The 22767-nt window shown below is 47.2% G+C and overlaps 1 protein-coding gene across 2 annotated transcripts; it reads left to right on the top strand.

Annotated features, from left to right (window-relative positions):
- The first annotated feature begins 65 nt into the window (after positions 1–65).
- On the top strand, positions 66–20206 carry LOC308338602 (uncharacterized protein C4orf54). 2 transcript variants are annotated; one of them, XM_080796830.1, is made up of 3 exons: positions 66–124; positions 954–6436; positions 15485–20206. In XM_080796830.1, exon 2 carries the CDS (start codon positions 985–987, stop codon positions 6397–6399), a length of 5415 nt encoding a protein of 1804 aa, XP_080652956.1. In that variant the 5' UTR covers positions 66–124; positions 954–984; the 3' UTR covers positions 6400–6436; positions 15485–20206. The 2 variants fall into 2 exon arrangements, with proteins under 2 accessions (XP_080652956.1, XP_080652955.1); XM_080796829.1 differs by lacking the exon at positions 66–124 and having other exon boundaries at positions 223–6436.
- Positions 20207–22767: the final 2561 nt, after the last annotated feature.

Genomic DNA, 22767 nt, shown 5'->3' with positions numbered 1-22767 from the left:
TTATCTGATGTGGATGAACCTCATAGCCAGTGAACTAGGACTTTGGCTTCATGTCCATTGGGCATGCCAGCGGGTCAAATTTCCTCTCTGAACCTCCCTCCAAGCCACACTGTACTCATGAAGGGTAAGTGTATTCCTTGTTCTTTTGTGCCTTTTGACTCCACGCCCTGCCGGTCTGGAATTCAGCCAGCCAAAACGAATCATGAGGCTGCAGCTCAGGCTATATTAAACTGAAAGTTTATTGTCTTGCCACAGTTTTAGAAGTTTAAGGAACTTTTTTCGAGATCGATTGGATATGTACGGATTTGAAGCAGTGTTCGTTTTTGACCCCATGTGCTTCTTTTTTAGCGACTATACATAAAGGTGTATTTAAAGTGTTATGTCTTAAATCTTTGATACTTTTATACTTCAGGTCAATGTGGTAAGGATTCTATAAGGGATTCTAGTTTCAAAAGATTTTGTTGTATGGAGCATAACTTCGGAGAAAAAGAGGGATGGAATATTTTATTCCTCTGAAAGTTTTATTACCAGAACTGATCTGATTTGAGAGGAAGGAAAAAGAAAATGCATAGATTTTTGAGGCAAGCAGAAAGCCCACCATATGTCTAGGAGAGATTTTGAAATCTTTCTGGATCGTCCTGAATTCGTTTGAAATGCAATGCAAAATTTGGATTTTGTGTAAGAACGAGGGGACGAATCCATTTAATTACACTTGGGAGTGAAAGATAGCGGTGAGTAAAGAATCCCTTCACACCAGCTAGACATCTCTAGACCAGATTACACAGAGCATGTGGCTGTTGCCAGTGAGAACCCACATGCCTCCCTCCACCCTCAACCTTCCCTTGTCATCTCAGAGCCTCTTCTCTCTCCCCTCAAGTGTGGTTTCAGTATGACTAGGGAATAGACACTAAAAATATTTCTGGAATGACGTGACCCACTCTCGCCCCATCCAGGAAAGGGACAAGGCTTCACAAGAAACAGCACATGCTTTCCTTTCATTTCTGGAAGTCCCTGGGTCGACCTACAGATGCTGCTCCTTCCGTGGCCGATGGCATTCAGACTCCTCGCCGCCGCCGACGGTGTCAGGCAAACAACTGGACAGAACAGCTCAGCCACGGGAAGCTGGCCACGGTCTCGGCCGGAGCAGCAGCCCCCGGGCCCCAGACCACCTCTGCCACCACTGCCGGGAGCCTTCCCCCCTCCCTCAGGCTTGTCCCTACCCCGCCAGAGGGGCTGAAGAACTGGGAGGTGGTGGCAGCAGCCGCAGTGGTGCCTGTAGCCTTGAGCCCGGTCCAGGCACGTGGGGCCCTGCTTCGGGCCACTCTGCAGCCCCTCCAGGGCCAGCGAGGGACCCGGGCCAGCCCCAGCGGCGCCGCTCACCACTGTCTCCTCCTGTCGCTGCAACTTGGGCGAGGGCTCGAGATGGAAGCCGCCACTCCTGAGCTGAGTCCGCAGGCCAGACTGAGGGAGGTGGGCGACCGGGGGAGCAGAGCTCAAGATAGCCAGGAGCTGAAGCAGCAGCTGCCACTGCTGCCCAGGCCACCAGCCTCCTCCCAGCGAGAAGCGAAGTATGTGGAGATGTGTGCTTCTGCCGCAGCCTCAGGGGTGAGTCCCTGCACCGGGAGACTCACTCTGGAGCACTGCCTGGGGGAGCAGAGGACCCCTAGGAGTCCCAGGGAAGAAGCCCAAGAGGAACGGAGCAGTCAGGAGAGGAAGGCTCCGACCCCCCCGAAGAATCTTGCTGCCTCGGAACTCTCCAGATCCCAGCTCTCCCGCACTGATGAGCACAGCAACCTCTCATCTTCCTCCTCCTCCTCCCCAGTGGACAAAGCAGAAGAAGGTGGCCTTTCCAAGACGGATGATACCACTACATCAGCAGGGGCTCTGGCCACCTCGTCTTCGTCTTTAGGCTTTGAGAGTGACAGTGGTGAGAGTGCCCTGAGCTGCCAGCCCAGGGGAGGAGGAGAAGGGGGAAGAGCAGGAGGAGGAGGAGGCGGAGGAGGGGCAGAAAGAGGGGGAGGAGGGAGAGGGGGAGATGGAACAGAGTGCAGGGACATTATTGCCAAGTCTCAGGGCAGCAGGGACCCCCCCAAAAATGAGGAAGCTCACTACATCACCACCCACGAGATCCAGCTGAGCGAGGTGGAGCAGGACATGGATTTTGACGTGGGACTGGCCTCCCGCTGGGATTTCGAGGACAACAACGTGATCTACTCATTCGTGGACTATGCTTCCTTTGGTGGCAGCGACGAGACCCCAGGGGACGTCACCACCCCGACCGAAGAGGATGACGACAACAGCTGCTACCTCAGCACCACTCCAAGCACCCATGCCACTCAGACTCCCAGCCCCACCAGCAGTGACCCCGCCTGTCCCAGTGCAGACAGCAATGGTCGCCACACCAGCAGCACGGAAGTGGGCAGCGGCCCCTCTGACAGTGACCCCACTCCCCCACCCACTGGGTCTGGCACTGCCACCCTGAGTGAGCCCTTGCCCGAGCCCCCGGAGGCAGCTTCAGGGGCCGCAGCCGTGGCGGCCAGCAGCTGTGGGAGTGCAGCAAGCCAGATCCTCCTATCAATCAAACCGACTTCCCGGGCTATAAATGAGCCTAGCAACGTGCGTGCAAAGCAAAACATTATTTACGCTGCCAAGCATGAAGGCGACATGAGCCTCCGCGTCTCTACAGCTGCTGAACACAATTCAAGTTCACTGAAGCAAGACCCGGCTGCAGCCGTGGCTCAGGACCATGCAAAGAAATTCATCGCTGTCCCTGCTCGCCTGCAAACCCGGTGCGGGGCCATCCGGGCGAAGGAGCTGGTGGACTACTCCAGCGGGGCCTCCAGTGCAGTGAGTGAACTGGACGATGCGGACAAGGAGGTGCGCAACCTGACCTCCCGGGCCTTCCGGAGCCTTGCCTACCCCTACTTTGAGGCCCTGAACATCAGCTCCCGGGAGTCCTCCACACTCTCCGAGGTCGGCTTTGGGCGGTGGTCGACGTTCCTGGATTTAAAATGTGGGGGTGTCGGAGCCAGGGTGGAGCAGAGCCTCCTGAGGAGTAGTGCGGCCTCCGTGGCCGCGGGTCTGAGGAAGGGCAGTGGGGCCAGGACAACTGCAGACCAGCTCTACATCCAGTCCAGGAAGTCCCAGACCAAAGCCTTGGAGTTCGTGGTCAGCAAAGTCGAGGGGGAAATCAAACATGTGGAGACACCTCTGTGTTTCCAGAAGCAGGTCCAGACGGGTTCCCGCGTGGTCACCCTCCTCGAGCCCCTGAATTTCCGCAGCGAGAGCAAAGCCAGCTTAGCCACTGGGCCCTGCAGAACCTCCAAAGGCTCCGGCAAGGGCCCTGGGTCGGTGTACACAGACGATGGCTCGGAGGCCTCTGAGGGCAGCAAGCCCGCCTCCCGCGCCGAAGGCCCCCAGAAGAAGTCCAAGTTTGCTTCCAGTCTGCTCAAAAATGTCATCTCCAAGAAGATGCAGCGGGAACACGAGTTCAAAATGGAGAGGGGAGAAGTCACTGACACGTCCCACCATAACCCCTCCAGCACCTCCAAGGAGACGGAGGGCCCAGCCCGTGGGGAGAAGCCGCGGGAGAGGGGCCTGCAGAGGCAGAGTTCTCGCCACTCAGAGGCCGGCTCTGAGTACACGGTGGTCAGCGTGTCCGACGCAGGTGCGGAGGGCTCGGTGGCCGAGTCTAAATCGCCGATTTTCAAAGCCAGTGCTCCTCGGGAGAGCAGTGCTGCCTCGGGTCGAAATTTGGCGGACGGACGCCCTGAGGAAGTCTGCGAAATCAAAAAGAGTGCATCCGAGACCGTCAAAGGCATCTTCCTCCGCAGTCAGAACAGCGCATTCCGTTCCTGGAAGGAGAAGGAGGCCGAGAAGCCGGAAGAAAAGGCCCCGGTTGGGAAGCTGAAGCTTCCCAAAGGGGGCGACTGGAGGGCTGATCTGGGAGAGATCTCTGCCAGCAAGTCCACCATCATGTCGCGCCTCTTTGTCCCCAACATCCAGCAGACCCCCAAGGACAAGCAGCCCGGGAAGCAGGCTACCAAGTACCCTGCCGCCCAAGCCACCTCCACGGCAGTGATCCGGCCCAAGGCTCCCGAAATCAAGATCCGGCTGGGAAGTGTGCAACAGCCCCGCTCGGACTTCAACATTGCCAAACTGCTCACGCCCCAATTGGCCAGTGGCAGCGCCTCTAACCTCTTCAAGACAGTTGAGGACAACAGCAGGGCGCAGCAGAAGCTCTTCCGGGGAGACAACCTGGAAAAAGTGCCCCAGTTCCAGGTGAGAGACGTCAGAGACAAGTCCAAGGCCCAAGGCCCCCTCCACCAGGTGAGAGATGTCCGGAAACTAATCAAAGGGTCCGGGGACAGCAGTGACAAGGGCAGTGTTACCCCAGAGCAGGGGCTGACGGGGCCCAAACCCAGGCAGCTGGCTGCGGCAGGGGGCGGATCCAGATCCCTTTCCCCCATAGTGATTACGTGCCAGGCGGTGGTTAACTCGAGGGAAGAGAGCATGGACCGAGACCCGAGGGAGAACGTAGGCACAGGTGGCAGCACCAGGTTCTTGAATTCGTCCTCGCCAGAAGGGACAGTCTTGGTTCACAGAGCGTCTGGCAGGCTGCCTGTGGCCACCATTGCCCCCAATAAGCCTGAGCAGGGCTCCTACCTGCCTGTGCTCAAGATCGTCTCTAAGGCTTCTGCTCAGAAGACCCCAGAGAAGGCCAAGGAGGAGGAGGTCAAGGAGGAAGGGAAAGCCCCAAAGACTTCTCGCAACGCCCTGGAGAAGCTGACGGCTGCCGTGAGGTCCATGGAAGAACTGTACAGCTTCAACAGGAACGAGTGGAAGCGCAAAAGCGACCCCCTGCCCATGATGATGGACAGCCATGTCCTGTCGCTCATTGCCAGTGAGGAGAGGGAAGGGGCTGCAGGGGCGGAGGGGGACCCAGACAAGGTGGCCAAACGACTGGGTGAGGTGGAGGAGCGGGGCACCGGAAACAAGGGAGGCGTGGTGCTGCGGGGGGCCTCGCTGGAGCGTCTGCAACGGAGGAACTCCAACCCAAGTGCTGAGAGCGTGTCTGCCCGGGCAGCCGCCTTTGAGAACATGGCCAGGGAAAGGCCGCGATCCCTCTATATCCCCCCAGTCCACAAGGATGTGGAGAGAACCCAGCCCCTGCAGCCCCTCCCACCACTCCCCAGCAACCGAAACGTGTTCACGGTGAGTACCAGCAGCACCCAGAAAACTGGGGGTGTCGCTGGCAAGTTTCCCCAAGGGCCTTCTCCAGAGAGTCCTTCCGCGGCAAAGGGCATCAAAACCCAGGGACTCCGGTCCCTCAAGATCTCTCCGGCCACTCGGGCACCTCCTGATGAGGTGACCACTAGGAAAAACAGCAGCAATTTGGAAAAGAACAATAGTGACTGTGAGAATTACCTGTCCATCCCCCTTAAAGGAAGCTCTTCAGCGGGAGAGCTGCCCGGCAGGCCCGGGGCTGGGAGGGAGGGACCCCCAGCCCCCTCAGCGGCCACTCTCTGCAGCTTGCCCCCTCTGAGCGCCCGCAGCCAGGTCCCCAGCAATCCCAAAGGCTCTCAGGTCAGTGGAACCAGCCGGCCAGCTTGGCGTACCAAACCCGACAACCCCAGGGAGACAGTAGCTGCTGCCACAGGGCCACAGAGCCCCGAGCATCTCCCCACTGCCATCTACCACCAGCAGCCACTGCCTTTTGCCCTGCAGGGAGCCCAGCCCCAGGTCCTGTGCTTCTCCCCACCCAGCATGCCTGCCGCAGCACCTGCAGGCCCAGCTTCAGTCCCCACAGACCCCTTCCAGCAGCCACAGCCCCAGCAGACCCAGCGCAAGATGCTCCTGGATGTGACGACCGGCCAGTACTATCTGGTGGACACACCAGTACAGCCCATGACCCGAAGACTGTTTGACCCTGAGACAGGGCAGTATGTGGATGTACCCGTGACGTCCCAGCAGCAGGCTGTGGCTCCCATGTCCCTCCCTGTGCCTCCCTTGGCCCTGAGCCCTGGGGCTTATGGACCCACCTACATGATCTACCCTGGGTTTCTCCCCACGGTGCTGCCCGCCAATGCCCTGCAGCCCACGCCGATTGCTCACACTCCAGGGGGAAGCGAGCTCTCCTCCATGGCAGCAGACCCCCCTGGCAAAGAGGCAGCTGCAACATTCACTGAGGCCCCATACTTCATGGCCTCTGGTCAGTCTCCTGCTTCCTCTTCCTCCTCGGCCCCGGCAGCCACATCCCAGCTTGTGGGGGCCAAAGGCTTCACCCAGCTGCACGGCAAGCCCATCATCAGCATCACTTCGCAACCCCTGGGGCCTAGGATCATTGCCCCCCCTTCCTTTGATGGCACCACCATGAGCTTTGTGGTAGAACACAGATGATGCGCCATCACCAGAAAGCAGAATGGAGCAGCTGCTGGTGAGTGAATGTTACGTTGATAATCAGTTTTCAGGGATTAAGAGCAATCCTATTGCTTTGTGTTTGAAGTGGCGGGGGAGGCGGTATGAAGAAAGGGGCATCTTGGGAGAACAGAACTAAAACCCCATCCAGATGATTAACGAGCTAATTTTCTTACCAAGTTTCCTCTTCTTCCCACTCCTCAATCCCCGCAGCCAGCCTCTCCCCCATTGACCTTTTCAAACCGCCTGAGTGTTTTTCCCACCGGTGAGTAGGAGGGAAGTGAACCTTAGATCTGTCAGGTTAGCGTTTGGCGAAGGTTGGCAGGGGGAAGAAAGGAAAACCCGGTCTGGATTTTGTGGAGTGAGCTCCACAGCCCCAGTGACAGGAGGCACGAACATCCGGAGAGATCCCTGGGAACACTGCGAATCTGGTTGTTCCTCACAAGGAGGGAGAATGACACTGACATTTTCTTGTTCAGAGGATTTCCAAAATCTGTAGAAAGGCTTCTCTCCCCCCACCACATCTTCTTTCTCTTGACTTTTCTTGTTTGAAGGGACTGTATATTTTAAGCTCTTGTTTTTGTTTCCAGACAATTACTTTCTCCTGGGATGAGTTCAAGGTCTTTAATCTCTCTCTCTCTCTCTCTCTCTCTCTCTCACACACACACACACACACACACACACACACGACCTCCATGAAAAGCGGGGAGATTCTCCACCTGCAGTGGCTTCTTGGATGGGCTGCTGGGTTTGATCCAGTCTGATCAGACTGGATCCACTGCGCTCAGTTGCTAATCCTTGTAAGATGCTCCTTTTTATCTCTGCATTCTCTCCCTTCAGAAAATAATAGATCTCCACTTGCCCCCCTCTAAAGAAATCAGATAAAGTAGATCCCTAACACCTGAATTAATCCACATTCACAGACTGGAATCCTTCCTGTAACTAAAACCATGGAACTTGACAGGAGAAGTGAGCTTGGCTTGTCTGACCCAAGACGCTTCAGGTCAAACACCTAAGACAGGAGCAGCCTTCACATAGGAGCACAAAGGTGTCAGCAGTGTGGGGACAAATCTGCTCCCTCGTTTTCCTGTTCTTTTCAGATTAGGATGTGTTGGCTTCATATATCCTTCTAGGACTTCACTTTTTGATAAGATTGTACTGAACTAAGAAGGGAGATGGAGTTCTTTTCTGAACTGAAAGAAACAGAAGAACATTGTTTCTTTGTGCAATGAAAGAGCCTTAAATTAGGAAGTGGGATCACTGAATTAGAGACACAGCTTGGTCTTCTCACCAGTGGTGTGTTCTTGGGCACACACATTCTAGCACTCATGACACTTGTGTCAATAGTATCTACTCCTCAAAATTTATCTGAATGTCAGATGACATTGCAATATATTTTAAAGTATAAAACCTTTTCCGAATTCAGGGAGTATTATGGTGCATTATGTTTATTAGACTTCTAGACATTAGGCCACTGTTCAAAAATCCCTGGGTCTTGCTGTAAAAATTCAGGTGGGAGCCCAAGCCTCATTTTCCTTGCACTCTAGAAACAGATAATTTGAAATCTTCTTCTCTAAGAGTTTGCAACCGAAATCACAAAGAGGGGGTGTGGGGATTAAAGGTATATAATGGATGTTCTATACAATGTAAAAAAATAATCCAATATGCATTGAAAGACGCTCAGAATTAGACACTTAGTCCTGCAGGAAGAAAAGAGTGGCCTCTCGACAAAAATATTGTAATCTTCCGGACAGGTGGTATGTTTACCTAAAGCTATTTTGGGGCAGCTAATCCTCTGAGGCCTTTGTGTGAGCCACGGAGGTGCAGAAGCAAGGGGAAGAGAGGACAGGGCACAGAGGAGGGAGCAACCGGGCACACACTTGTATGCAGTCCCTCTAGCAGCTGCTTTTGGCTTTTCTCCTGTCTGCTGAGTCTGGAGAGATTAAGCATGGAGTTGTTGCCGTCAGACACAAATATAAATTTGAATTTTGAGTGTATGAAATTTGAACAGTAATTTTTTTTTAAGTTTTCCCCTTTGAAAACATAGTCTTTTATTTTGGTCCATGGCCCTAAAGATAGAAATACAAAAGCTGGCTTCTCAACTAAGAAGACTGGTCAGGAACTAACAATTAGCATTTTGTGTACAAGCAAAAATCTACCATCCAAACTCAGATAACTAACTAAAATCCTTCAAAACTCACCTTCCTGAGAGTTTGATACTGCTTTCCAAAGAAAGTCAGATACATTTAAAAAAAAAAAAAAGTGTGCAGTTCTTTCTCTTGTGTGCAAAATATTGGAAACATTGCTCGGATATATAAAAAACAATTACACTATACACACTCCTCGATGAACGATGCTCTCATATGGATGGTCAGGGTGATAAGAATTGGGAGCTGGTTTCGGTTCATGATTTCCTTTGAAAACCAGACTGACTTCAGAGATATTCCTTGAGGTAGGGTAGGAGTTTATGTGCCCCTTTCTACTAAGAAGTCACACCAGTGATTTGATCCAATCACAACATTTCACAGAGAAGAAAACTAGGGCTTAGAATGGAATGGCTTTGTCACAATCCCCAGGGAATGAGATAAGCCAGGATCTGCAGAAGGGGCTCTTGGCTCCCGGGCCACACTTCAAGCTCCTTGATAGGAGGCCTGGAGCCAAGGAAGGATGGCAGAGAGCATAATGAACTCTGCACTGTGACAGCCAGCACACCTGGGCTCCCCTCTGTGCCTCTCTGGACTAGTGTACAAAATGAGTGTTCGAACGAAATGCACTCATTCCCTCACTCATCCAAAGAGCATGAATTACATTTTTACACTCCACCAGTCACAGCGTACTCTGCAGCGAGGCTGTCAACCCACGTGTGACCCGGTGTCACACTCTAAGAGCCCACACACCAGCAGGAGGCCACACAGACCCGTATGCACAGAACTGTGAGACCAGGATTCAAGTCCTGTCCTAACCTTTAAGATTCCTTTCAGCTCAAATAATAAGTATTTCATCGCCTATTTTTAGCTGCACGTTGTAACAGGGAGCTTTGCTTTCTCCCCCTGTCTCCCGGAGCATAACCAGCTGCCGTGCTTGCTCGCTCATGGTTAGGTTATGAATTTCTCTGTGGTTCAGCTCTTACAGGTGCGTCTTACTGCTTCTTGCCTTCCTGTGGTCCAACTCCTCAAACTTGGCCAGATCACAGCCCAGCTAAGAGGATAATTAGCAATATTGCTTCCTTTATCCTTCCTTAGTAATGAAGTCGCACATTGTGGTCAATGGATGGGGCAGTTCACAGCCCGTGACCCAGCGGCTGGGAGTCACAGCAGGAGCCCGGGCATGACATACCAATGTGCTGGGCACACCGGTTTGTCGTTCGTTGACTTCTGGGTTGAAAGTTCCTTTTCCACGGGATCTTTGATGCTTTTTCTGATAAGATTGGTTTTGGTTGAGCTTTCTGTCATTTAATACACGTAGCTGTATTTTTCCTTCCCCAGCATTCATGATTTTTCCTGCCCACCCACTTCCATACCGTATTTTGGGGTTGTTTTTGTTTTTGTTTTTTTTAAAGATTTTATTTCTTTATTTGACAGACAGAGATCACAAGCAAGCAGAGAGGCAGGCAGAGAGAGAGAGAGGAGGAATCAGGCTCCCTGCTAAGCAGAGAGCCTGATGCGGGGCTCGATCCCAGGATACTGGGATCATGACTGTAAGGGCCTATTTAGCCAGAGCAGCTCCATCCGGTTAACCAGTGATTTTGTTGTTTATGCAGTAAAACTTAAACTGACCCCCCCCAGGGGAACTTACTTAAAAGCAAGTCCGGGAAACCAGTGGAATGTGGTCGACCAGTCCCTGATAACAGAGCCCAAATACAAGGGCGGGTCAGGTCAGGTGGAGACAACAGAGCCCGAATTCTGGGATGAGTTGGGCCAGGAGGAGACATCCAATCAGTGGGGCATGCATACTGTCTCCCTAGCTACCAAGGAGTGTGGGCTGTGCCTTTTAGGTGCCTTTTGGGTGCTGATACTGACCAAGGTGATAGGCTAGTTCAAATAGCTACTATGGGGTGAATTGTAATTCAATTGGCCACCCGTGTGTGACCTAGCATGACTGCAGCTTTCTCTGTGTGTTGCAATCTCATTGGCCACCTGTGTGTGGCCAGGCTCAACCACATGGCCCTTGCTCTATAAAAGTTAGTCTGTGAGGCTGGGGGTGGTTGCCCTTTCTGTAAGAGGCGGCCCCTAACGGTCGGTTTGATTCTCGATGCTTGGCGCAAAATAAAGCTTTGCTTGACCTTTGCTTTGCATCAGTCTCGTTCCTTTGATTACGGACCCAACAATGACCTGAGCTGAAGGCAGAGGCTTTAACCCACTGAGCAACTCAAGCGCCCCCCGTATTTTTGTTTTAAAACATTCATTGAGACTTGATCACCAATGCCATTTGCAGGGCATAAAGATAAAATAAATATGTGATAATAACAAAAGGAAACTTTATTTTTTTTTTAATTTTATTTCTTTATTTGAGAGAGAGCATGCCCAAGTTGGGGGAGGGGGAAAGGGAGAAGCAGGTTCCCTTTTGAGCAGGGAGCCCAATGCAGGGGCTCGATCCTGGGACCCTGGGATTGTGACCTTAGTCAAAGTCAGCTGCCCAATGGACTAAACCACCATGGTGCTCCAAAAGAAAACATAAATGGGTACCATGCCTGCACCACAGAGGGTCACGCAATTGTTTTGGTTCACTGAATGTCTGGGTTTTTCCCTGTAAGACTTGATCCATTTGTCTTTTCATTTCTGAGTGTGCTTTATGTTGCTCCTACATGTTGGTCTCTCTCTCCTCCTCACTTCCTCCAGGTTCTTTCTGCCCCTCAATGGAGCCCCACACAGCAGCAGCTGCTGAATTAGAAAGAGAGTGGGGCTGGGAGCAGGGGCAACCCTCAAGGACTCCTCAGATCATCAAACCCTGTCCCTTGCGTTCAGATTGCTGGAAGGGAGGAGGGTGAGGGGCTGGGGTAACTGGGTGCTGGACATAAGGAGGGCACGTGATGTGTTGAGCACTGACTGGGTGTTACGCACAACTGATGAATCATTCACCTCTACATCAGAAACGAATGATGTACTGTATGTTGGCTAATTGAATTTAAATAAAATTAAATAAAAAATAAAATAAAATTTCAGGAGGAAATTGGGGCTCAGAGAGGTTAAGTGACCATTTTTACATCACAATGTCGCTGAAGGCAGAGTTGGGACTCCAAACTCCAATTATCCTCTACCAGAATCTCTTCCCAGCTGGCTTCCTTCCTGCTCTCCATTTTTGCCTCCTCTTTTTCTCTCCAAGGCCACTCTTCTCTGGTGATCTCAGTCCCTTTCAGGGTCTCCGTTTTCCCGTTCGCTTTTGCTGCTTTAGTGTGATGCTCCAGTTGCTTCTTCCTGTGTTCCCCTTTTCTTTCCCGCGGTTGGTTTTCATCATCCACTGCACGGCCTGAAGGACAGGAGCTTGCGGTCTGCTGCATGTTCTCTGAGGCTCTGGCTCCGTGCAGGAGGTGGTGGGTAGGGCTGCCGGCTGCAGTGCAGCGTGACTCTTCATTTGTCCTGCATTTTATAATTACATTCCTGAATCACTTTGTTTGTTTCTGCTCTTCGCCTCACTTAGCTGCGGCTTCCTCTCTCGCTGATTATCTGTGGCTGCTCTTTTATCGTCTTCCTAATGTCTTCTTTGCCTTTTCTCCCTTTTTCTTTTCGTGGTTGGTAGCTTCCCTCCAGCTTATTCTTTTGTACTTTTCTCTGCCATTGGATTGCCTTTATATTTTCTTCTCTACCGTCTATAAAACTAATAATAAATGAAGAGTAATAGCTACTGGGGATTAATCATTTACTACATATCAAGCCTTAATATCACGCCATTTGATTCTCAAACTAAGACGGTGCTGTTTTTAATTCCTGTTTGACCCATGAAAAAATCACCTCTCCCAGATAAACAGATCAGCTGCGGTCCAGGCCCTGCCAGCTCCGTGGCTCACGCTCTCCCGGGTGACAACCCCCGCCCCCACCACCTGCTTTTTTCGCTCTCTGGCCTCCAGGCCTCAGTTTCTTGTGGCAAACTGTCCCTGTTCCCTTCCCTGGGAAAACGGGGAAGAGAATCAGGTAACAAATTGACCCTGAATCCGACAAGATCTAGCAGATACTAAGTCTCCGTGTTCTCCATCCTTAGTTATTCGAACATCTTAAGCCTCAAAGAGAATTCAAGGCAGGTTCAGAGCTTCCAGGGGGGCTGTGGGGGAAGGGAGGTAACTGTGGTATGTGGGGAGGGGGCGGTGTGGCATGTCCAAGTGAGTGGAATGGCTTCATGCACTGTAGTTGAAGGAGAGCTGTAGGGCTTTGACTAAAGGCCAAGTGTATGCACCTTGAAGCCGGACAGCTCTGGCTCAAATTCTAATGCTCGTATTACTTTGGACAAGTGACTTTTCCTCTCTGGCCTTGGTCTCTTCAACTGTAAAATGGAAATACGTTGCAGGAGTGTTGTGAAGGTTGAATTCTAAAACCATTACAAAGGACATAGCAAACAACTGTGAACTTCCTAAATGCCTCAGAACCCCCTCATCCTTGAGGGGTCCTCACCAGAGCAGAAAATTGGCCCTTATCTAGGCAGATTTCCAGGGTGCCATGAGGGGCCTGTGTCCAGGATTGCTTTATATTTGTCTCAACTGAAGGCAGTGCCCACAGCCCTGTGGTCCCCTTTGAGCTGTCTTATCTTAAGGGGCAGGCCAGTTGGCTGTGGGTCAGGGTACTCTAGGACCAAGGCCTTCCAGAATGTTATACAACTCTGGATATCGCTTGCCAGCTGCATGTAGAGATTTTCCTCCGTGTCTGGGCACAGGTCTGTGTGGAGCAAGGGAAAATCTGACCCAGCATCCCTGCTGAGCTCTGTCGTGTTCTGGTCCTATAATCACGGGAAGTCATCGAGGCCCAACTGCCTGGTGACACAGTGTCATCACCCCTCTCATCGTTACTGACTTCTTCATGATCCTTGGATAGGTTAAACTGGTGGGTCTTGTTATTTCATCCTTAATAGGAGTCAGAGCAACTTTATTTTGACTGTGATTCCCTAAAAATGATCCCAGTAGATTGTATAAACAGATTCCCCCTTCATTTCTCAGACTGTTCTCACCATCCCGTAGTTTACCTCCACCACTGTCTGTAACCCCCTTCCCCTCCCCAGCCCCCACTACCATCCTGTGTCCTTCTCACCCTGCTCAGGGAAGCTTCACAAAATCTTGCCCCGCGATGGACTCAGCCTGAGTTGTTGTCAGATCGTTGGGTCCTTAAATCTGAAATTATTCTTCTTAGTCTTCTATTTTCTTCTTCTCCCCTTGCAATTATATTTTCCTTTCCTGTTGCTCTTTTATAGATCCTAAGTTTCAAAAGCTTAAATTTAGCAAATGAGAGTCTCCAAACCTACCACAGCCCCTTTCATCTTGAAGGTCATTCCTCAATGCATAAAACGTAGAAGAATAAAATAAACATGAGATATACACCCATGAAATCATAATTATTCTCTTTTTAAAGATTTTATTTATTTATTTGAGAGAGAGGGCACCTGTCTGAAAGACAGCATGGTGGGGAGGGGCAGAAGGAGAGGGAGAAGCAGGATCCCCACTGAACAAGGAGCCCCAATGGGGCTCAGGGCTCAATCCCACCACCCTGGGATCATGACGGGAGCTGAAGGCACACACATAACTGACTGAGCCTCCCAGGTGTCCCAATAATCAAAATTATTCTTATAGACTTTTTTTCTTATATATTTAACACAGGTCAATTTTTTAGATGACAGGATTAAAATATCCCTTGCCACTCTGATTGCATATGACTGATTAGATAGTGGTTATTTGATACTTCTCAGAAGTTATTTTTTACATGATAAGAGTCCTCTTAGTCCCTAACAAATATTACCTGTAGGACAGTCTATTTCTGCCTTCATAATATTGTGTTCAAATATCAACTTTCAAATGTTAACATAATTTTTTTTTAGGCAAAGTGTTAGTAGATATACTATATATAGAGAGAGATCTACAGAAAGGGCTCATTTTCAGTAGGCTTTTGAACTTGTCAATGCTTGTATTAGAATGGATTTAACCAAGTTATAGGCTCTAATCAGCGTATCTCATTTTTAAAAAATATTTTATTTATTTATTTGACAGAGATCACAAGTAGGCAGAGAGGCAGGCAGAGAGAAAGGAGGAAGAAGGCTTCCTGCCAAGCAGAGAGCCCAATGCGGGGCTCGGTCCCAGGACCCTGGGATCATGACCTGAGCCAAAGGCAGAGGCTTTAACCCACTGAGCCACCCAGACGCCCTAGTGTATCTCATTTTAATCAAAATGCAGTGTACAAAATCCTACACAATTTAAGTAGTGATCATTCACTTTTAAGAATTCCCAGTATATAGGGGCACCTGGGTGGCTCAGTGGGTTAAGCCTCTACCTTGGGCTCAGGTCATGGTCTCAGGGTCCTGGGATCGAGCCCCACATCTGGCTCTCTGCTCGTCAGGGAATCTGCTTCCCCCTCTCTCTCTGCCTGCTGCTCTGCCTGCTTGTGATCTCTCTCTCTCTCTGTCAAATAAATAAATAAATAAAATAAAATCTTTAAAAAAAAAAAAGATTCCCAGCATAGAGGTTACTCCCTTAACTAGATTACTAACTCATGGTAAATTTCAGATATTTCTCTTTAGCTTAAATAGAATTTCTACATGCTTTAGGAACATATCTATTACACTGTTTTATCTCTGCTAGGGATGATTTCAATGAAACTAAACATTTAACTCTAAAATCATTTTCGAACAGTCCCTTGAATCTAATTCAAGTTCCAAAGAGAAGTTCCACTCTGAATACTTTCCTAAAGTCAATATAATGTCTTAGTAAGTTCAGAAACACGTTTGCCAAACACATATGAAAATGTGAACATCATTAGTAATGTTGAGATTAGCCAAATAGTTAAATAAAATGTATCTTGACATTTTTCTTGCTTCTTGAAAAGTGCGATTTACTTTTAGAACTAATTATCTTTTCTTTGACTATGTTTGTCTACAGGAGCAAGACAGAAGATGGATATTCTATAATCGGAAGGTTGCGTTGTAACAACACTAAGAATTCAGCTGAAAAACTTCCTCTACATGTGTTATTCTTAGGTTTTGCTTCTTATAAACCAAGTGTGTAAGTTTCTATATTTTCCTGAACAACCCTGTTAAGACAGTTTGTGTTATTTTGGTGTTACTAAGCTGAGTGAATGGTTGCAGTTTTCCCCCTGTAAAAGGATTTTTTTTATACTTTAATACAGAAGACAAACTTTCTCTTCCTCTTTCCCTCCTGTACTCATGACTAGGCAAACCATCCCTTCAGTGTTCTCATAGTTCAATCAAAAACACACGACAGAATGAGGTTGGTTCTGTTGTAAAGCACGCCGGCAGATCAATAATTTGGATCACAGATCTTCTTAGAGCTTCTCGGAATATGTGAGGATTAAATGGCAGAGTTGGAACTCATGTTCGATTTTAAATACAAGGGGTCTGCATTTTGAATCCTATACCAGCCAAGCCTAGTCATTCCCTCAGTTATGTTCTACATGTTCTTTTATTGGGCTTAGCATGATTTCAAATGTGATTGTGAAAACTAGTGGTTTTAACACTCTCTGTTGCCTTCACACAGAATGGCTTGAAACACTGAATAGCCAGTGATTGCGTTTAAAATTAAGTTCTTAGTCTCAGAAAGGTATGAAATACCTCTTTCCCTCTAGGAATCCAACCTTTGTTATGAGTGGATAGCCTTTTTTGGTCTTCCCTCCCTCTGTAGTTGCATGTTCCTCTCTCACTGATTGTTTGGAGCCCGAGGAGTGGCCTGTTTGGGATGGCAGAGTGGAATGTACATTGATTCAGTGGTTCTGATTCTCTCCAGCCCCCGCCATACTGAGAGCAAGGACTAGGATTGTATCACTTGCTCTTTATGGGCTTACGATGTATCGAGAATCCAAATCACAGAATCTTTCAGTGACTTTCAATACTGCCTCAGTTGTAACTCAGTTCTGAAGGTTATTTTAGTGAGTGTTCACAGTGAGTCTTGAAGAGTTGATTGAACAGATAAATATTTAGATCATCATCATTAATAAGAGTGTCAACATATATTCAACAAATGACACGTTAGAATATTTCTTATTTTTAAAGAGAATAACTTGAAGGTTCTCCCAGACTTTCTTTAAGGAATCTCATCTTATTTATTTATTTATTCGAAGATGAGGCATCCTGGTAAATTTCTTTTAGATCCTTATTTTGATTTTAATGATCATCATTCTTTGATTTCTGCTTAAAATTTTAAAAATTTAAAAAAACTTTTTTTTCTTGAAACCACTGCATTTTATGCTACTCACAACTGAAGATGTGAGTAAAAACCCAAGACTGGTTTTTGTATGAATTATGTAATCTCATTACTTTGTACTTAGGCTTCCCATATCAGACTCCTTTAGGAAAAATAACTTGATTTCACTTTTAGGGCCTTTCTTAAAGGGATCTTGCTCTAAAAAGAAATGTTGTTGGGTAGAAGAAAAGGGTCGAGGCAGGCTTTGTCAGCTCTGGTCACAATTCAGTTAATGCCCTGATAAGTGACGAAATGAAGTGCAAAATATAAAACAGCCTCTGTGCATAGACAAGGCGCCCTTGTCCCATATTGAGGAAAGCCTTAGTCCTTGGCCATGGAGGTCTTCTCACCTAGGTACAGCAGCAGCTTCACCCCAGAACTGACTTCATTTTTCACCAGCGGAGAGCTCTTACAGCATCAGCTGTTCCTCATTTCCTGTAGAGACTGGCTGGGTATAAAGTCACTTAATATTAAATGAAGGAGGTGCGATCAATTTCAAAGATCTCCAACGTGTAATACTCAAAGCAGCACCATGAATTCTCAAGTGTTTGAACACATCTGGCAAAACTGATTGAGGAATCAGGTGAAGACAGTACCAGAATTGACAGGACTGTTTTAAAACCATGTGTGACTTTTAGGAAAAGGTTGATCGTGCTCATATTGAGGGATCATCATCAGTGATCATACTGAGTAGTCAGCTGCTTGCCAGGTCTTCAAAAAGAGACATTTCTTTCCCTAGCCGATGTGGTAGAGTTCTTACCTACCCAGGGCCTGGGGATCCCAGAAGCTATTTATCCTTATTTATCACCAGCAGATCTGAGCCTTCAGTTCTCACATTGAGGTAAACTAGCACAGAAACTAGGAGAAACTAGTATAGAAAATACCAGAGAGGCCACATCCTCTAAGAAGCTGTCGAGGACGTAGGAAATGTCCAAGGGGTTAAAACTCTAACTTTAAAAATAATATTCTAGGAATACCACATTGTTCATCGATAATTTTATGGTTCTCTCTTTCATCAAACCAAAAAAACCAAACAAGCGCTGCTGGCCATTTACTACCTCAAGTGATGGGGAGGAACATGTTTAAAGACACAAGGTAAATCTAAATCCTTATTTTCAGTGTTTTATTATTTCCTGAGGTTGCCTTGGTATTGAATGAGGTGGTTGTACCCTTCCTATTTCAACAGAAGTTAAGTGGAATAAAATAGGAGTCTATGACGCCTTCTTATCCATCAAGCTATTACCCTGACACTGTCCCTTTTAGGTGCTGAACTACGCTTTTATGTTTTGTATACACAAAACCACAGATAACACATGTAGCATTTCCTAAATAGTGCCTCAAACTGGAGTTGAAACAGAATTGTAGAGTCTGGTTTTTGCCATTTCCTCTCAAGGTTATATGTCAAGGTTACATGTGCGACTCAGTTTTCCAGAGGAACTGTGGGGCATCGTCTGCAGAAACCTTGACCCATGGCCTCTTTCCCCCTGTTGGTTAAATGGTCAGGTTGAAATGGACTCCATTTGAGTTATTTCTGGAAAACTGAACACATTTGTAACCTGTATGAAAACTTTAATCCACTGGAATATCTTTTCTTAAGAGCACTCACTGAAATTGCCCTCAGGATTAAATGAAGCCCAAATATGCTGTTAGTGACTTTATAGTCCATCTGTATGTCTGTATATGTCTTTATACGTTGGCATGTATGCAGCTCTCTACATACCACTGAGTAAAGAAGCTAAACCAAATTTCACATGGACAGCTTTATGACAAATCTCACGTGTTAGTGCACGTTTCAAATTCATTCTTATAACACTAAGAACTATCTAATGATATAAATTTCTTAATTTCAGATTTGACTTCATCATTCTTACCTCTTAAAGAGATATCATGCATTTTAATGGTTTTCATACTTCATAGAAGCGGGAGTCTGTGTTTGCTACAAACTGATGCTCATGCTACCTGAAATTATACTTTGGACTGCAGGACAGTGTTAATTCTTAAGTAGATTGACTATAATCTCATGATAAGTATATATATATGTGCACAAGAAAACACATTCAGTAATAGTCTCTGTGTTTAAAAACTATCATGGTATACATTTTCCTACGTGGTGCTTGAGGAGTTTCATTCTACAGTTTACAAGGTGTAGGTTTGCACCCCAAATTCTCAGGGTATACTATTTTACCCAAATACTTGAAAGAAAAAGGTGCCCTGTATTTTATCAGTACTGTTGAGGGGAAAAATTATGTGTAGGCTTGTTTTAGAGAACTACTTATAAAAATCAAATTCATAAACTACGTTAGGCTTTTTCATAATTTCTGAGAGGATATACAGATAGCTATGATATATATATTTTCAAGAGACTGTTTCTATATTCTTACCTAATTTCTGGGTCCTAAGTAGACCTCACAGGTGCATAAAATCATTAATAAAAAGCATGTAGCATTTGCTAAATTGTACCTTGAGTTTGAATCTAATCAGAATAGCATCCTCTCGTTCTTTGGAAGGAAAGCACATCCAGCTGAGGCACTTGTGACTACAAGGCCCAGAGGAAGATTCCGCAAATTGGACTCATTTGTATGCCCCACGTCTCAGAAGAGAACTGAGGGTTCCCAGCAGTGTTTGTAAGCTGTTAACATTCTTGTTTCGTGTTGCCACGAAAGTGTATTATTAGATTTATTCCTACTTACTTCAAAATGGTGCAGAACAACACACACACACACACACACACACACACCACATCTAATTTGATTTCTTTTTTTTAAGTTTCACAATTGCTTTTTATAAGCTAGTGTTAATGGCAGAGTCCTTGCCAGGACCCCTGAAATTACTTCTCCTACCCGGATCTCTGTTCTAGCAGGTGGTCCTTTCTTTTTCTCCCTCTTTGAGGATGTAGGTTTCTATATTTACATGTAAGTCATATTATTGTATAGTAAAAGGCCGTGGTGGTGGAAAAGAATGTGAAGACTGTGGAAGTTATGTCCCAAGCAGAGGAGAGGAAATCGTGTGGTAAATGATGAAAGACATTGGGTAATGCCGAATTGTACCTCTGCCTATGAAAAAAGCCAGAGGTAAATGGAGAGAATGTGAACATTAAAACTGCTCTCAAGACAGAAGTCTTGGTAGAAATGTTCCTACCTGAGGTCTGATTCAATTAGAAGATACAGTGAGCTTGGCCAATGGGACTGTGAAATCAGCCCAGCAGCTCTGAGAATTACATTCTCGGTGTATTGCAGATGGAGAAAACTACTTAGACAAGGACTCTGTGAGACTGGCCTACTTACTTTTAACTGCGGCATTCGTAAGTGATTGTGCAATCTTGTGTAATGGTCTTTTATTTTGACTCTTTGGGAAAAAAAATGTTTTGTTGTTGTTGTTTTTCCAGTAAAAGCAACTGCGAAGAAAACATGCACTGTTTGTCTCTCTTTTGACTCAAAAAACCAAGCTGTGGACACTTTGACTTTCTTCTGTATTCTAATTTAAATCCTCCACTTAACTAAAATCCTCTGTCGTAATGGTTCACAGCCAGATTGTATCAGTTTTCCATTGCTGAGATAAGCAGAAGCTTCGTGGCTTCAGACAACACAAATTTGTTATCTTATGGTTGTGGGGCTCAGAAGTCCGGCATGGGTCTTTCCCTGTACCAGACTGTTTCACCTGACCGACCAACGGAAGGACTCTAACTGCTTGCATCATCAAGCAGCATTGTGAGGAGCGCCTGCCAAGGGGTGTGATGTTCTGGTGACACCAGAGACCAACCGAGACAAGTGTCCCTGAGGCCCAGGAATGTAATTGTGCTTATGCCCCTCAAAGCACAAATATCAGAGGCACACATTTCAGAGACCCAGAGCACGGTGAGAATCAATGCTGTAACGTGTGTTCCATAAGTCAACCGTTAGTCAACTGAAGTGACTATAAACATTAAGATCAAAGCCCCCCAAAGATTTGAGTCCACATTCCACAAAGAGAGACATTGCAGATCCCTCACATATGTCCAGAGGTTGGGGGTTATGGGGTGAGAAAGAGTGGAGGACAGTTATAAAACTTATGTTTTCCTGAGTCACCTCTGTCTTCCTGCTCTTGTTTCCAGTGACTTCTCAAATTGCACTGGAGATTTTGCTTCAAGTGTTCACTGTGTTACTCGGCACAGCATCGCCCTGTAGACTTTGACGTACATTCATTGAATCCTGAGTATTCCAGACTCGAAACTAGTCGTATAGCAGGAATGGGCAGAAGGTTTAGTGTGCATGGGATGGAGATTAGCAGGTGCTCCCTCTCATGGCAGCCAGCTGCCTTAGCAAACACCTTAAACCTGAACCATGGATATCCCTGTTCTAGATCATTCCTGGCATCTCTGGCGCTAGATAAGTTCACAGGCTTTTGAGTTCATTTGTGCATCAGCCACTCTCCCTATTACTACAGCCCTCTCCCTCCCTTCATCCTCTGCCTCCTCTGTTCCTTAGTTCGCTGCCTTAGAACTGCCCAATAGCCTCTTATTTCTTACACAGAGCCATTTAGCCACCTACTGGAGCCCCGCTAATGCAAGCCCACTACAATATGTGCAGAAGACCTCACCCTCATAACTAAGTACATCCATCGTTCAAAAACCATCTCTTAAGCTCATGAATCTGTAATTTGGGCGGGGCTCAGCATGCAAGGTCTGGGGGGTCTGCTTTACCCAGCAGCTCGACTAAGGACCAGAGAATCTTCCTCCCAAATGGCTTACTCACATGACTGGAAAGCTGATGCTATTCAGCCTGCCCTCTCCAGGGGCTGCTTGGGCTTCCTCAAAACATGGTGGCTGAGTTCCAACAGTGAATATCTCAACAGATAGTAGCAGATGTTGCCAGTTCTCAAGGCCTAAATTTACATAGTGACATGGCATCACTTTCTCCATATTCCATTCGACAGGCAAATACAGAACTCAGATTCAATGGGCTGGAACACCGATCCCACCTTTCTCGACAGGAAAAGTGTCAAATAATTTGGGGACATGTTTTAAGACCAGCATCCTCATTAAGGTGTGTTTTTAAATGGACACTTTCTTTTAAAGGAATTCTAAAGTTGGTTCTCAGGTTAGTATAGGCTCAGTCAAAGATTCTAGAAAAAATCTAGAGTGAGAGCAGCCTATACAAGGTTTAGTGGGCGTGATTTTTCTGTGTGTGCTAAGTATATGTCGGAGTCTCATATGGCAGAAATCACTGTTGCATTTCTAGCGTGGAGGAAATCAACATCCTTTAGGAATGAATGAACGCCTACTGAATGCCAGGTGTAATGATTCATGTAAAGGTTAGGATTTCAGAAAGCCTTTAAATATGGTGAGAATGCCTGATACGCTGATGAAGCTATCTAGTCTAAGCCTTGTCAAAGGCATGGAGAATGAAAGAGGAAACTGGCTAACAGCCACAAAGAAGAGATCCATGCCAATGACCCAGCATGGGGCAGGCAGGGAGCAGAGGGCTAGGTGTGAAGAGAATCAGGAAGACCAGAGCAATAGCAGGAGACCAAAAGTGAAGGAATTGTGTAGTTTTCCAGGGGGCATGGAGCTACAAAAGAGATAGTATACCTACACTGAAGGGGATAGGGAGAGGCAGCTTGGCCAAAGTCCTTTGATAGGAAGCTTACCCTATAGAAGTGGTGAGAAAAGGTAGTCATCAAAGACATAGCCAAAACTAGTATTTCTCTCTGCCCCTTGAAGTTACAACCTTGATCAACAGATTGTCCCTTGAGTGTCGTCTCCCCTGCACCGTTATGTACTTCAGTACCATCAGATACAGAATAAGAACAGGTTTTATTACATACATATGTATATGCACGCACAAACACACACTAGAAATAGAGTGTTGCAGAATAACTTTATTGGATTACACATATTGTTATAATGTGAGAATTATAAAGAGATACCTCTAGCCTGAGGTTAGCACTCAAGAATTATTAATTGCTACAATAGGCATCTCCACTGCAGT

The sequence above is a fragment of the Martes martes genome (assembly GCF_963455335.1).
Source record: "Martes martes genome assembly, chromosome: 2".
NCBI classification, from domain to species: Eukaryota; Metazoa; Chordata; class Mammalia; order Carnivora; family Mustelidae; genus Martes; species Martes martes.
Note: the sequence above shows the minus strand (reverse complement) of the source record. Positions and strands in the feature narration are given on the sequence as shown.